Source organism: Salvia splendens, chromosome 17 (genome assembly GCF_004379255.2).
Source record: "Salvia splendens isolate huo1 chromosome 17, SspV2, whole genome shotgun sequence".
NCBI classification, from domain to species: Eukaryota; Viridiplantae; Streptophyta; class Magnoliopsida; order Lamiales; family Lamiaceae; genus Salvia; species Salvia splendens.
Genome location: NC_056048.1, coordinates 24,201,034 through 24,215,830, shown reverse-complemented (window position 1 = coordinate 24,215,830; position 14,797 = coordinate 24,201,034). Strand labels below are relative to the sequence as shown.

The 14,797-nt window shown below is 34.5% G+C and overlaps 1 protein-coding gene and 2 long non-coding RNA genes across 9 annotated transcripts; 1 reads left to right on the top strand and 2 right to left on the bottom strand.

The window, feature by feature from the left end:
• Positions 1 to 708: 708 nt before the first annotated feature.
• LOC121775347 (KIN17-like protein) lies at positions 709 to 5,124 on the bottom strand. 7 transcript variants are annotated; one of them, XR_006045118.1, is made up of 4 exons: positions 4,990 to 5,124; positions 3,337 to 4,667; positions 1,494 to 2,873; positions 709 to 1,150 (listed from the first exon to the last, which is right to left on the bottom strand). XR_006045118.1 is itself a non-coding variant. In XM_042172426.1 (2 exons), the coding sequence occupies exon 2, from the start codon at positions 4,605 to 4,607 to the stop codon at positions 3,417 to 3,419; it is 1,191 nt and encodes a 396-aa protein (XP_042028360.1). In that variant the 5' UTR covers positions 4,608 to 4,667; positions 4,990 to 5,124; the 3' UTR covers positions 3,201 to 3,416. The 7 variants fall into 7 exon arrangements, 1 of the variants encoding a protein (XP_042028360.1); XR_006045119.1 differs by having other exon boundaries at positions 709 to 1,135; XR_006045117.1 differs by having other exon boundaries at positions 709 to 1,573; positions 1,644 to 2,873.
• A 3,729-nt stretch (positions 5,125 to 8,853) lies between these two features.
• LOC121775064 lies at positions 8,854 to 9,505 on the bottom strand. Its single transcript, XR_006045092.1, has 2 exons — positions 9,364 to 9,505; positions 8,854 to 9,274 (listed from the first exon to the last, which is right to left on the bottom strand). It is a non-coding gene; the product is annotated as an uncharacterized LOC121775064 (long non-coding RNA).
• LOC121775063 lies at positions 9,089 to 10,061 on the top strand. Its single transcript, XR_006045091.1, has 2 exons — positions 9,089 to 9,226; positions 9,355 to 10,061. It is a non-coding gene; the product is annotated as an uncharacterized LOC121775063 (long non-coding RNA).
• Positions 10,062 to 14,797: the final 4,736 nt, after the last annotated feature.

Below are 14,797 nucleotides of genomic sequence, written 5' to 3'. Positions count from 1 at the left end.
CCATTTGAGGGTTTGTTAAATTGAAACCTATGTCATCAACTTCAATTATTTTATTAAAACAATTAATTTGTGGCTGATGATTTACAGCCTTCTATCTTTTTATATAAACTTTAAAGTATTCGTTTAATATGCATTGATAATTGAAATATTAATGGAGATAAGTAGGGATTAGTACTAATTAATTAGTTTATAGGTTGAGTTGATCAAAAGGTCATGAACCGATATTTTCTCCATACTCATGCTTAATGACGAATCTGTCAGAGAATTAAACACACAATCAAAGTAATATTTTGTTAAGGGAAACATAAAATTAATTTTTGAGTATAGATGGTGGGATGAATCTCTCATGGATCTAACCTAATATTATGTATGAATTTTAATAGTTATATTACTATGATGGGAATATCGGTAATATCTAACCAATTAGCACCGATTTTGTTAAAAGAATGCAAACAAGTCACTATTCTAAAGTAGACGTTGAATACTTTATATAATTCTTTATATTTGTTTATTAAATTTTGTTTGGCCAATTTCCTTTTCTTGAGGCCAAACTTTTTCACCAACCAATCACAGAAAAGAAAAACACCTTTTAGGTATATGGAAAAAGAAATCCATCAAAACAAAACCCAGTAATTCACTAATTCCATTTCCTCAAATCAACAAGCAGTGCTAGTCATCTTCACTTTTACCCTTTTCCTTTTCCACAGATTGGTTGATACTAATAAGTAATAATTGCATAACATATTCAAAATGAAACAAAGATTGTACAATTATTTTGCCTATATAGAATTTACAAAGAGGCATTGGTAAGTTATTAGTAACCTTAAACAGAATTCAGAGCTAAAACAAAACTTGATCAGAAAACTGCTTAGTCTGGGAGAATCAGTAAATAATGGACTGAAACGAGAGACGAGAATCGATAGAAGTTAGAACGTCCAGCACAATCTGGGCTTTAGCAAGACCGTCTCCACCACGACAGTCTCCACAGCTAAGATTACAAAAGTAGAATTTGAATGGACAAACGCAAATCCACTGCTAATGAAGTACTTCATCACTTGATCGGCCTTGTGTATGTTGATGCAGATTTCAGCTCCGATATTAATGCTACGTTTCCAGGTAGCATACCTATCTTCCCCTGCCACGCCAGGTGCTACCACGAAGTGAGCAAGGCAGACAGACAAATGAATGTTAAATCGTCAGAGCAACGTGGAGAAAACATATGATCATGCCAAGGCAAAATTTGGACAAGAGGAAATGCGATTGTTTAGAGTTTGCAGATTCTAAAATATTTCATCATTTTGCATCATACAAATAAATGTCAAATTGTCAACCACTATTTATGTGTAGCATCCACCTGCTGGGGAAATAGGCAGTGAGACAAAGCAGTAATTCCAAAACCTTGTTTCTTAATTAGCTCATCAAGAATGGAAAGAAAAAATGTCATGCCACATAGCAAAATATAATATATCAACATCAAGCATCAATTCCATTACCACTGTGCTAAGCAATATTCACTCTGGTTGCATCCAAACTTGGGTAGGTATTTTTACAATCTACTGCTCCTAACAAAAGACTGCCAGGTGTTTCAGTAATTGATACTACTAAATACTAATACATGGATTAACTATAAATTGAAAGCTTACCAAATATTTTACATGTTATATATGTTCTTCATTCTCCATCCATATGAACACTACTTTTGTGTAAATATTACTCCTATCAACTAATCCCAGAATGACAAAACAAAAATTTACCATGGCACTAAACAGACACTAAATGGGGCATTGTGGTTGCAGAAAAAGTGAATGATAAAGGCAGAAGATGAGGGTTGGTCTAAAATTGATCGAGTGCAATGAATGTGTAAAAGTTAAAGGTGAAAACTAATTGAGTACTCCTATCAATTGATTTCAAGGTTCGTCCCCTTTCATTACTCTCAAAAATAAACAGCAAATGGCTGAGAAAATGGAGAGATAAGTGGAGAGAAATGATGGCAACACATTGAAATGAATACTTGATGGTTCTGAATCACAACCAAGCCATGTAAAAAACAATGAATCCCATCAACGCCTCTATAGGTCCGAAACCAATTGATAGAAACTAGTTCACAAATGAAAATACATCAGAAATATTCGAAATGGTACAGTCAATTTGTTACCTTTTCAAACATGGAGGCTACACTGAGAAAAGAAAAGGGGCCAAGTGTAGGTCAATTTTTTTTACTACAAACTCGCAAAAGTACACCCTCAAATGTAATGGATTGAAGGGATATACAAAGAATCTCCAAGTGTGTATTCAATTTCGCGTTCTTGGGGAAAGAATTGAACATTTGTAGCATTACAGTTCATAATCTCTACATTTAAAATTCCAGTTATAAAATGCAGAGGCAAAAAATATTCATAGAGAGAGAACTTATTTAGCAAGAAGTACATGAGGAGAGAAGACATTCGTGCTTTATGGATTATGCAGAAGAGTACATGCATGCATCTTAAGTTCCATTCTACATAGATAATGATATGTTCATCAACAACACTTTGATTCAACAAATATATAGTGGCTTGAACTACTGAAACATGATCATACTCCTATGAAATAAGAGTTGTGCAACAAAAGAAATGAAGAGTATTTAACACCTTAGCAGGCATATAAGGAATGTAACCATCTTAAATACCTGAGTTGACAAAAATGTACTCCACTGTACTTTTAAAATAGTGGCATATACCAACATGCATCTGTAGCACTAACCTGTGATCACATCCATTCTAGAAACCTGTCCAGGGTGAACAAGGATGAACTCCCCTTTGTTCTTGTGTTCCGATTGAGACACTTGGATTTGGTGCTGCAAATACAACATATCACGTAGTTTGTGTCGGAGGCTGAAATCATCAGCAATAGGACTCAGAAGGCAACATAGGAGCTTTCAACAAGCAAGATTTAAATGAATAGCAATTCAAAGTTTATGGTGAAGCCATTGTGGTAGTATGCAACAGAAAGAAACTAGTATCATCATTAAGGGATGGGTTTGAGTTTAGGCCTTAATGGCTGATAAGCTTGTGAAGTTGTTATCTAATTACAACTTTCTTGATCATTATAAGATTCTCAGACTTGTTAACTTGCGACTCACCTTTTCAAGGCATATCAAGTTATCAAGCAACACCATCAAGATATCAATCAGAACTATTAAGGTATAAATCATGCAAGTCTAATACAAAGAAAGCATCTCATAACTCACTGCTGAAAACTTCCAAAGGAAATGAGATTGCTAATTCATACAGAAAAATTAAAGACATCAACATCATAAAGGGAAGTATAACAGTAACATAGAAGACCACATTCAACCTGGATACAATTAGATCAGATGATCAATTCAAAACCAACCACTGAGCAATACATTAAAAACTCCCAAGATCCATATGCCACTAAGCTAGTTTGCAAATATCTTCATACTCAACAGCCTTGAGAACTCTTCCATCATATACTCCCTTCTCAATCTGCACCTTGGCACAAAATCTATCAGTATCGATTGACAGTAACCTTGCAATCTGACCGCGATACGCCCCATTCACTATCTTGACAAGACCACCTATCTGAGGAAGCACCGTCTCTAACTCCTCCTGATCAACCCTCAATACATGCTTATTCTCAAGCATCTCAATCTCCCCACAGTATTTATCAATCACCTTGAGCACGACGCCCTTCTGCTTGTAGTACCCCTTATCCACCAAAGCTTTACTCATAACCTTCACAACAATCCCTGGGCAAACCCAATAGTCCTTTCTATTGATCCTTTCCTTAGCTTTCTCCTCCTCTTTCATCATCTCATCCAAAACTGATGCATTCTTACTCGAACCCTCGCCTTCTCTTTTCCGCTTCCCACTACTACTCTCTGGCTCGACCTCATCAAACAACAACCTAGTATTATCCCCCCGTTTCCCATTCATCTCCGGGTTCTTTTTCGACTGCCCCAAGCTTAACTTGATCTTTGCTCCACCCTCCTCATCAGTCTTCTCCAACATTCTCGATTTAGCAAGTCCTTCGTCACCACCCTTGTCACTCCCAACCATCTGCCCAGCTCGCTCAATTTGCTTCTGAATCTCCCTCTCCATCTTCTCCTCCTCCACCATATCCGCCTTAAGGCGTTTATTCTTCATCCTCTCCTTGAACAGAGTCTCGGAATCGTTATCGATGTAGGTGATGAACCAGCCTTTGGGGGTCTCTTCCACCTTCAACTTGCCGGCCTTCCCCAAATACTTGATGAACTCCGTCAGCGTCGCCCACTTGGTGGAATTCATGTGGACGTGGTTGCGGTCAGAGATGTACTCGTTGTAGACGACGGTGGCGGCGATGCGGCTGAAGCGGTGGCTCCGCTTCATGTGCTCGAGGAACATGCTCTCGAATTCCTCGGAGTATCCACTGATGATTCGGGTGGGGTTCTGGCCGAAGACCTGCATCTGGCGCTGGTGGGACTCACTCATACAATGGCACTTGAATCCGTTCTCGTCGCGGCATTGTTTTTGGCACATCTGGCAATACCATCGCAGCTTCTGCAGACCTTTCGCCTTGATCCGGTTCGCGATAGCCTTCGGGGTTAGGAATTCATTCTTCCCCATTTCAGGAAAATCGGCAAATTTGAGGTGTTGGGCAAAAGACTGACTTCTTCAGCAAGATCTCTGCAAAAAACCAATTACTTCATAAATTCAAGTCACAATTAGAACTCTTGCTTAATTTTACAGTCATCAACTCTTGCAGACACATTACCTAATCCCAATTCGAGCTCATAATATCGGAGAAGCCCCAAATTAAATACCCCCAAATCGAGACATATATTCAAAACAAATTCTAGCAGCAGACGAGTTTGAGCATTACATAGATTCAATTACGCTCAATTCAAGAAAAACTTCTACTAATTTATTCTTTCGATTCAATTTAATGTTTAACTAAGCATATAATTCTCGCACCTGGCTCAATTCAAGAAAAACAAGAGGTTCTTACCGCAATTGGCGTGAAGCTTCAAGCTTTAAATAATTCTTCAGCGGAGGAAGGATGGATGAATATCGGAAGATACAGAGTCACGATGGAGAGTCGGGAGAGAAGGAAACGAGAAGAGTATATCTATTTCAATTATCATTATATAATAAAAGTATTATGTTTTCGTATTTATATAAACATGGATATTCATATTGAATATTTTGATTTTTTTTTGCACTAGACTTTTGTTCAATATATATTTAATTTTATTTTTGTAGTTTTAAAGTTTTATTTGTAAAGTGGGATTTACCCACATTGCATTGTGATTAAGAAGCCATGGTAGGTATTGATATAATTGATATTGTAAATGTTTTTTTGAAAATTATCACTCCCTGTAATTATAGTAGTTTAAATAAGCCGTTCATTTCTCGACAGTTGAGTCTTGAGTGGCACTTCTATGAAGAATTGCATCTTATGCCCAAATTATAATAATGCCCTAAAGTAAAAGGTTACAAAGGTATATTGGCATTTAATATCACGAAATTTTTCAAAAATAAAATTTTTCAGAAACTTTAAACTTGACATATAATATACATAAAATTCAGTGGCATACATTAACTGTCGAAATTATGAATGTTAATACACTTGCATTCATGCACTCTTATTTTACCATTGCACATTTAGTCTTCTTATTGATAATATAAAATGAAGAAATAATTCATAGTAGTTTATAGTGGACTAAATATGGTAACAAAAGATGTAAATATATTATATGCATTCATTCATTATATTAAATATTGCAACTTCTAAATTTTTGGACAGTTTCCAAATTTGATAATAATATCTAATTTAATAAGAAAATGAAGCGGGACCTTTTTAATTTCATTTGTCATAAAATTATTAATGGGACATATTATGGCAACATTGCCACGTAGTATGCCTAGACTACTGAATATTTTCTCATGGAAATGAGTAAAAAATTCTATGTAAGTATTATTTTAATTATTATAACTATATGCAATACAGACGCTACTAATTTGAGGTTAAATATACATGCTTATTTTTCTCCCTATTAATAATATTCTTAGGAAAATAATGTTGAATAATAATTTGTTATACTGACATTTGTAAGGAAAGGCTATGAGCTCTTAACACTGAAGAAATGATGGCTTTTTTAAAGCTTTGTTTAGTTGCGAGGATCTGAAGTCTTGGTCTGTGAAATTTTGAAAACTTTTTGTTTAAAAATTAACTTCTATCCATATGTGCGATTTTTATTTTGCATTATATAAGGTTCATAAATTTAAAGGGATTTTGTCAATAAATTTTTATTGACAAAATCATTTTTTATATGTTTTTGCTTGGATTACGGATCAAAAGATAACTTGACCTTGTCATATTTCAACATAAAACAATGATTTCATTCTTCGTAGTTGATTTTTCTCAACATTGAAAAAGAGAACAAATAAGTTAACTAAAACCAATTAGGATAACGCTCTCAAAAGATAACATGACCATATTTCATATGAATATTGAATTCAACTAGGATGGACACTCAAACCCACAAACACATTTGTATGGAATAGTGCTTGTGTCACATCGAATAGAATTCAACTTGGGATATTTCAAACAATTTGAACATACTGCAATTCCTTGTTGGCTACATGAAGGACTTTCAAAAGAATCTGTGCAAGTAGCATGCAATACTAATCCTCTTTCATCTACAAAAATGTAAGATTAATATTAAAATTAAGATTGTTAATAAAAAAATATTTTGATATTAGTAGTGTATAAAATCAAACCTGGAATGAGAAAGCATAAAATAACCAGGAAAAGAAATTTCAGAGAAATACATCGTTGCATCTTCATTTATGCAATCGATATCTAAACTTGGTTGCTATTGTCTGAAAATAGTGTAATGTTAGTTTGTGTTTATATAGAGCCTAAAAAATTATTTTTGGAGCTAAATTTTTAGATTTTTGGTGAGATTGATGTAATCACAAAATCATGAATCTATATATATTATATGCATAATTTAGGTAAAAAATCTACACCATATTTTTGGCTACGTAATATTACAAAAATTAAGTTTGGTAACTAAATCTTTTAATTTTTCGTGAAATTTATGTAATCATAAAATTATGAGTCTATAATACCAAAATTATGAATCGATATACCATGTGCATAATTTAGGTAGAAAATCAACACTTTATTTTTCGTCGTACGGAATAATTAGCTAATATTTTGGGAACATAATTTAGGTCGAAACTAATGTCCTTGTGTAGCATTATTTTCATTCCTAATCAGTACAATAATAGTTAGGGGTGAGCAAAAAATTGAAAACCGAATATCCGAACCGAACCAAATGGAAATTTTCAAATTCGGTTTGGTTTTTCGGTTCGGTTCAGTTTTAAAAATATAAAACTTTTGGTTTTTCTGTTCGGTTCAGTTTGGGTGAAATAAAAAACCGAAAAATTGAATTATATTTTAAATATAATATTAGGGATGCATTATGGTCAATAAGTGAAATCTTGTAAAAAATCAAAGCAAATCTCAGCCCTTAGATCCTTAGATTGTATGGTTGTGATAATAATATCTGACCTACATTATTACACTAAAAGCGTTACATTATTAGTCGAGCTACATTATTAGACTACACAATCTACATTATTAGACTAAAATACGTAACATTATTAGCCGAGCTACATTATTAGACTACACAATCTACATTATTAGATGACACGTGACATTAATTTAACGGTTACATCACAAGATCTAATGATTGATGGCCGAGATACATGCTCCTTTTATTAATAAAATTATTATTTTAATTCAAAAATGGCAGATTTGGTATGAGAAATTAAGCCAGTTTCCTTCCATTATTTACGCTATATATTGTTCCTAAATTCAAGGCTCCCATGATTTGATTTCCTTAATTAATTATCTTAATCTAAACTACGTCTTTCTACAATTAAATTTTTATAGCACATTATAATTAAATAGCACGTAAATCGCTGAAATTGAAAGCGTAGCAAATATTAATTTTTGAGATATACTACATACTTTGTTTAATTTAGCAATCCATCATCAAAATTCGTTTTTGAATTTTTATAATTAAGTTTACCGGTGAACAATTTAAGAATGATTTTATCAATATTATTATTATTATTATTATTGACGAATTAAGTTTGTCGGTGAATAATTTGAGAACGATTTTATTAATACTATTAATAAAATAATTATTTTGATTAATAATAATAATATTACATTCGTATATGTCTTTTAATAAGTACGGTAAATTTTTATTTGTTCGTTAATGGTCGGAAGCTAAACCCATTCTCCAAGGATTTAGCAGTCCATGGGGCTAGGGTGTAATACCGACTCAGTAACACAACGTTCTCTAAGGGAAGGGAGTTAGAGCCATTCCTTAGGGTTCAATTATCCATTGGGTTAGGGTATAGTTGTAACAACCCAGAATTTTATAAGGGGTTTTTTTTACGAGATCAAATAAAAGCACGGTGCAGCTGATATTGAGATTTTTCAAGGCAACACTAAAGTTTTAAAGAATCTTACGTCAAGTGAGGAGAATCTAGACAAGGCAACTTATAACTTTTGTGCGTTATTTAGCAATTATTTTCGATGAATATCTACAGAATAAATCCAAAATAAAAGTTGTTAATGTCCGGCATATCCATCGGAAGTTCGAAAAAGTCTTATGATACCAATTTATCGAATCCTAATCTAAATCAATTGGGGAGAAATGTGCGAGTGCCAAATAACCAATTCGATGGTTGTAGTATCTTTCCAAGGAAGCCCGATGTATCACTCATGTTCCCTACATAAAGAAAGAAAAGAAAAAAAAGAGTGATTTAAGGAAATAGAAAAAAGAAATTGGAAAATTGAATGAGATTTTTATCCATTTCTCTCCCATTTACGGGAACCATCTACACACTTTCAACTCCCACTTCTACACCGCCACACACATACACACACTAAATATCTCTCCCTCTAGAATTCTCTATGAACATCTCGCCACTCTCTTTCTAAACACACACAAATACACGTAATGTTGGGAAGAAGATGGACTCCCCCAAGACCGCCATCTACTGCTCCTCCGGCTACGAGCTCTTTCCCTACTAACTTCTTTTTCCACCGATTCTCAATTCGAAGAATTCAGAGGCGGCGTCCTTTCTCCTCTGGCGGATTCGCCACCATCTCGTCGGAAATCCGGGGTCCCGTCGGTGCGTGTTTCTCCTCTCCAAAGGTACCTCAATTCCTCTACAATAGCCTCAATTTTGTGCATCTCATAACTCTGTAACCAATCCAATAATCTAGTAACCAAAACAAAACCGAATCAAAGAATCGAACTTTAATTTCACGAAATCAACGTAGGAACTTTACTTGCGGAGTGGTTCGGGTTGGTTTCGGGGCTGCGCGGTGTCGTTTCGGGGCTGTACGAACAACGAGCAGACCCGTGGCGACCGCAGACGGCGGTGGACGTGCCCCGACAGCAGCTCTTCCCGGCGGATCAGCGGCAGAATCTCTCCACCGCGACGGCGATTTCACAGCAGCGACGGCGACGCACGGCTAGGTCCGTTGCTATCTAAATCGGAGGACGAACAGGCTGACCGCCGGCGAGCCACGACGAATTCTTGAATTGGGCGTTTGGAAAAATCGAATGGATTGTTGTAATCTGAGATAGAGTCGAAGGAGTATTGGAGATGGCGGCGGTGGCTGGCGGAATCGGAGCAGGCGACGCCGGATTGAGAATTTCTTCAATTTTGTCGAGAGAGAGAGAGAGACGAGGGAGGAAGGATTTCTCAATTTGGGGAAGTTGGGAGAAAGGAGAAAAGAGAAAATAGGGAGGAGAAGATACCGATAGTGGAGAATAGAGTATTGTTTGGTGGGCCATTTTTCTTGGGCCTTCTTATTTTATTTAGAGGAAATTGATTTTGGCCTATATCCAGACATCCCAAAGTTAGAAAGGTTGTAGCAAAGTTTGTCATTGTAGCTTGTAAAGCCGACGGAAACTTCATGCTATTTACATAGCATCCCCACATTATGACATTGAAAAGCACGACTAGTGCATGTTTCAACTACAATATTATATCACATATCAATTAGAGAGAGTAGTGATAACCATAGACAAAACATATGATCAATAAACTGAAACTTCTTTCGGGCTGATCACCTCTTAATTAATTTGGGTCAGTTTAAAATAAATGCTTAGGCTGATAATTTAAATCGTGGGGAATTATTTAATTAAATCTCGAAATAATTTTGAAGTATGAATAATTTATCCCAAGTCCGGAATATATAATTTTTCTTAACAAATGGAAATAGTTGCGATAATTCAGATATGCGCCTAAATAAATTTTGGGGTTTTATTTCGATATCGTGGAAGGAAATACGAGGAGCCAACGAAGGAATTATGGGCGTAAGTGGCCGACCGGCATCGCCCCGCGACGCCTCGGGCGGCCGCTAAGGAAATGGAAAGAAAGAGGGAGACGACGTTCTCAAGTCACAGAAATAATTAAGTTTAATAAAGAAGTGCTATTAATTAATTTTTCCCAATTTAATTAATATGCAAGTTTCTAAAATTTTCTAACGGTGAACAAATGATAAAAGAAATAAAGTAGGGCATGCATTCCTATAAGTATGTGAATTTATCGAGTCTTATTAGTACGTTGTTTGTTTTCAAAAGGCTATCTCCGTGAGTCAAGGGTGGAGTCAGGAAAATTCAAGTTAAAGAGTTTTAAGCGAACAAGGTGAGCTTTCTTATACTAAAATACAAATCGTATTTTATGAAAACAAGAACACATGTTCGTGATTTTAATGATGTTGTTATGCCATAAATGTTTTGTGTATGATGCCTATCTGTTGGCTACGGCCAAGTGAATTATGAATGATGATATAAGTCGAATTCGGGTCCCAGTGAGGGTGGTGTCCCCGCTCGGACTAGTGTACACAAGCTACCTCTGACCGTGAACGGCAGAGCAGGTGACCGTGGAAGGTGGCCACCTTCCTGGCACAAGCTACCTCTGACATGTTGGGCAGAGCAGGTGACCGAGGAAGGTGGCCACCTTCCCGGCACACGAATGTAAGGTGACCGTGGGAGAACACCATCTCTACGGCACAATGTGAGCAGATATGGCTAAGTACTGGAAAAAGGGGCTGCAACCCAATGTGAATATTTTTAGTAAGCTCAGGTCTTTTAAATAAAACCCCTGGGTGTTACTGTGATGATGGCTTGACAATATTTTCAAATGTATATGTGTAATTTTCGGCAATGTGTTCACTGAGTACTTTTGTACTCAGCCCTGCATATATTTTTAAATGTGCAGGTTGAGCAGCGAAGTGGTGGAGGAAGTGCTATTGAGACAAGACATTTAATTCAGTCAGATTTTGACTCTCAGAGGTTCATGTCTTCATACATGGAACCGCGTTCATTTGCTTCCGTTGTGCATCTTAAAAGACTCAAGTCTATGTTGTTCAAAACTCTGATATTTTAAAATTTCTTTACAAACAATTACTCGAGTTTTCATGATCGAGTATCTTTTCTTCTATGTATCAGCACTTGGTTAGTCATGTATCGCAACCAATGCTTGATTTTATTTTCCCCTTATTTCTTTCCCCGCTTCTTTAATCCTCCCCTAGTCGCGATCAACCGCGTTTTCTATCCTTAGAAAATGCGGTCGTGACAATAGTACTCTCAACTTCTCATATGGGACCCCAATTGCCCGAACTTAGTTCCAATCCCCTTGGGTTAGGCCATAGTACCAACCCAAACATCAAAGTTCGTATTTGACTTAGTGTTCGTTGAATTCATACTGAATATAATGTACAAATATAGAGGTTTAATGTATATGTCTCTTACATTATTTCATGTGTTGTCTACATTATAATATTAACGCATGATATTATTAGGATTCTACATTACTGATTACTAAAGATTTACATTACTTCGAAGTATATTTACATTATCAAAATATTGGGGCACCAATATATGTATGTTCAATAATAATGTATATGCTTTACATCAAGTACTGTAATGTTGGGATCCTCTCTGTCCACATTATTAGATCGTAAATGTACATTATTTGATAGATAAATGTTACACTATTTTGATGTAAAATGTACATCACAACTCTTTTGCATCCCCAAAATCTAGGTTTAATAATTTCAAAAGCATTATTTGTTTTCTATCATATTACAACAAACCCAAACAAAGGAAATCTATTACAAACGGATTCCTCACTGTCATCGAATTCAACTCGAGACCTCTTTGTACCTATTCATAAACAGATACATTGATTAGCCAAAATGTTACATTACTGGTTAATATAAATTAACATTACTACCAATAACAAATACTAATAATGTAACACATCAGTGCGAAATAATGTAAATATTTGATCAAACAATGTGTAAATGCCTAATGTATGCATATTTACAGTAATCTTATGAAGCCGGTAATGTAAGTAAAAAAGTGTATTAATGTAACACAACATTATATAACACACAATAATGTAGCACATCCGTAGTGAATAATGTAAAAATTTGAGTAAATAATGTACATAAAAAATAAAAAAAATGTAATCGATCATACCATAACACAAAATAATGTAGCACATCAATATAAAGTAATGTAAATATTGGGTTAAATAATGTGCATATGCCGTTTGAAAGAAGATACGGATGACCAAATAGAGCAGAAAATGTAACTCAAAAAATTTACAAATGTAACAGATCATACCATAACACAGAATAATGTAGTAACAAAACATTCGATTCCCTGTGTTTTGGCTCTTGGCTCTCGTCACCATTTTTTAGAATTCTCTTCCTCTTTATTTTAGTACAGTAATGATGTATGAGTTTGTAAATTGATTCTCAATTTCATAGAAACACACAACTATGCACAGCAAATGACCACATTAACTGTATCAAGATTCAATTTTGACAAAATTGGATCTCAATAACAACTCATTCAATTAAAATCAAACTAAATGGATTCATCAAAGAATTACTAAAACCAAAATAAAAAAATTTCCCCGCAACTAGCCAACTAAAATCAGTTTCCTCAATGTTGAATCGACTACAAGTTGACCGAAAATTAACTTATTACTGACCAAGGAGTAAGCGATTGTAAGATGATGTATGGTCGATCGTCAACACGCGTTGAGATGAAGAAAATCAGTATGCGAACTACTGAGAGTCGTCGTCGGGGATTGAATCAGTGTTGATTGGAGCTTTTCCGACTTCAAAGAGGTGGTTAGGGTTTTTTCGGAGGAGAAGCGAGGGTGAAGCGGAATGAGGAGAATGAGATTGATTTAATTTTCATATAATGGGGAAGGTGTATCATCACTTAATAAATCCCCCTAAAATCATGGACATGCAGTTTTAAAACTGATTGCCATTTGTGTGTGATTCCAATTCTACCCCTATAATGTACCAAATCGACCTAGTAATGTAACACAGACTATCACATCTCCTACAAATATAATCCGTCCAAAATCTTAATCTAATGGTTAATATTATGTTGGAACATAACACTATAGGCAATAGGAGCTTAATGCTCTCATATATATATTCTATTAATTTAATATATTATATTATATAATATATATTCTTTTAATATATTCTATATAATATTTTATTATATATATGTATATTAATTTCGGTTTTTGAAGTTCGGTTTCGGTTTTTCGGGTTCGCTTCATTTTGGGTTTTGAACTAAATTCGGTTTTTCGATTTTGGTTCGATTTAGGCAAAAAATCGAACCGAAACCCGAATGCTCATCCCTAATAATAGTATTCCTTATTGTATATTCATTTATTTACGAAAGAATATTTTGCTTGATACTCAAAATTTTTTTCTAAAGCAGCGTATAGACTTCAACTTGGCCAATCATAAATAGTGATCATATTGATATGAAAACATGTAAGCAATTTTATGTAAGTATTTTTTTATTATTATTATTATATCATAATTACTGAAATTTTAGTTTCCAACAATTTCACGAGGTATATATAACATACTTATTTATTACTCCTTATTTAATTGTTTTCTTAAATAATATTTGATTTTTCTCGATCTTTGACTATTACCAAATGGGTAATTTGTCAATTAATATATAAATTTATGTCAAATGGTAGGTTTGTATATCAATTTTAAATTGCATATTAATTACCCCTTCATCTGTCAAAAATAGCCTGTCTCATGGATGGTCGCTTTTAATGAACAATGAATAAATAAAAGAGAATTAAAAAAAATGAATAAAATATAAAACAGAAGTAGAAAATATGGATAAAGTACGAAAGTGAAATGAAAATGTGGCTAGAATAGTGTTAATAGTTTGAGAAAAACTTTCCATTTTTAGTCGTGACAATTTTTTATGGATATCTCAAAATGAAAAAAATGGAATTATTTTTCGGAGACGGATGATATATTAAACTATCGATTTGCTTTAATACTTTAGTTAATAAAGATATTGACATTGTGCATAGCTCTTATTTACATGATACTTTCAAATGTCAACCAAAATCATATATCGTAAATAACATCATACTCCCTCCATCTTCTACAAAAAAAATCTTTGAGGACAACACGAATTTAATAGTACTATATTACATTAATAATAAAAGTAGTAGTACTTCTTATCTACTATAATTTATTTTTCTCAACAGATTGAAAACGAGAAAATACAAGCCAATTAGTGAAATCAACTAGGGTGGACACTCGAACCCGCAAACACATTTGTATGAAATGGTACTTTTGTTGCATCGAATAGAACTAACTCAACTTACGATATCTCACACATTCTGTGCATGCTTTG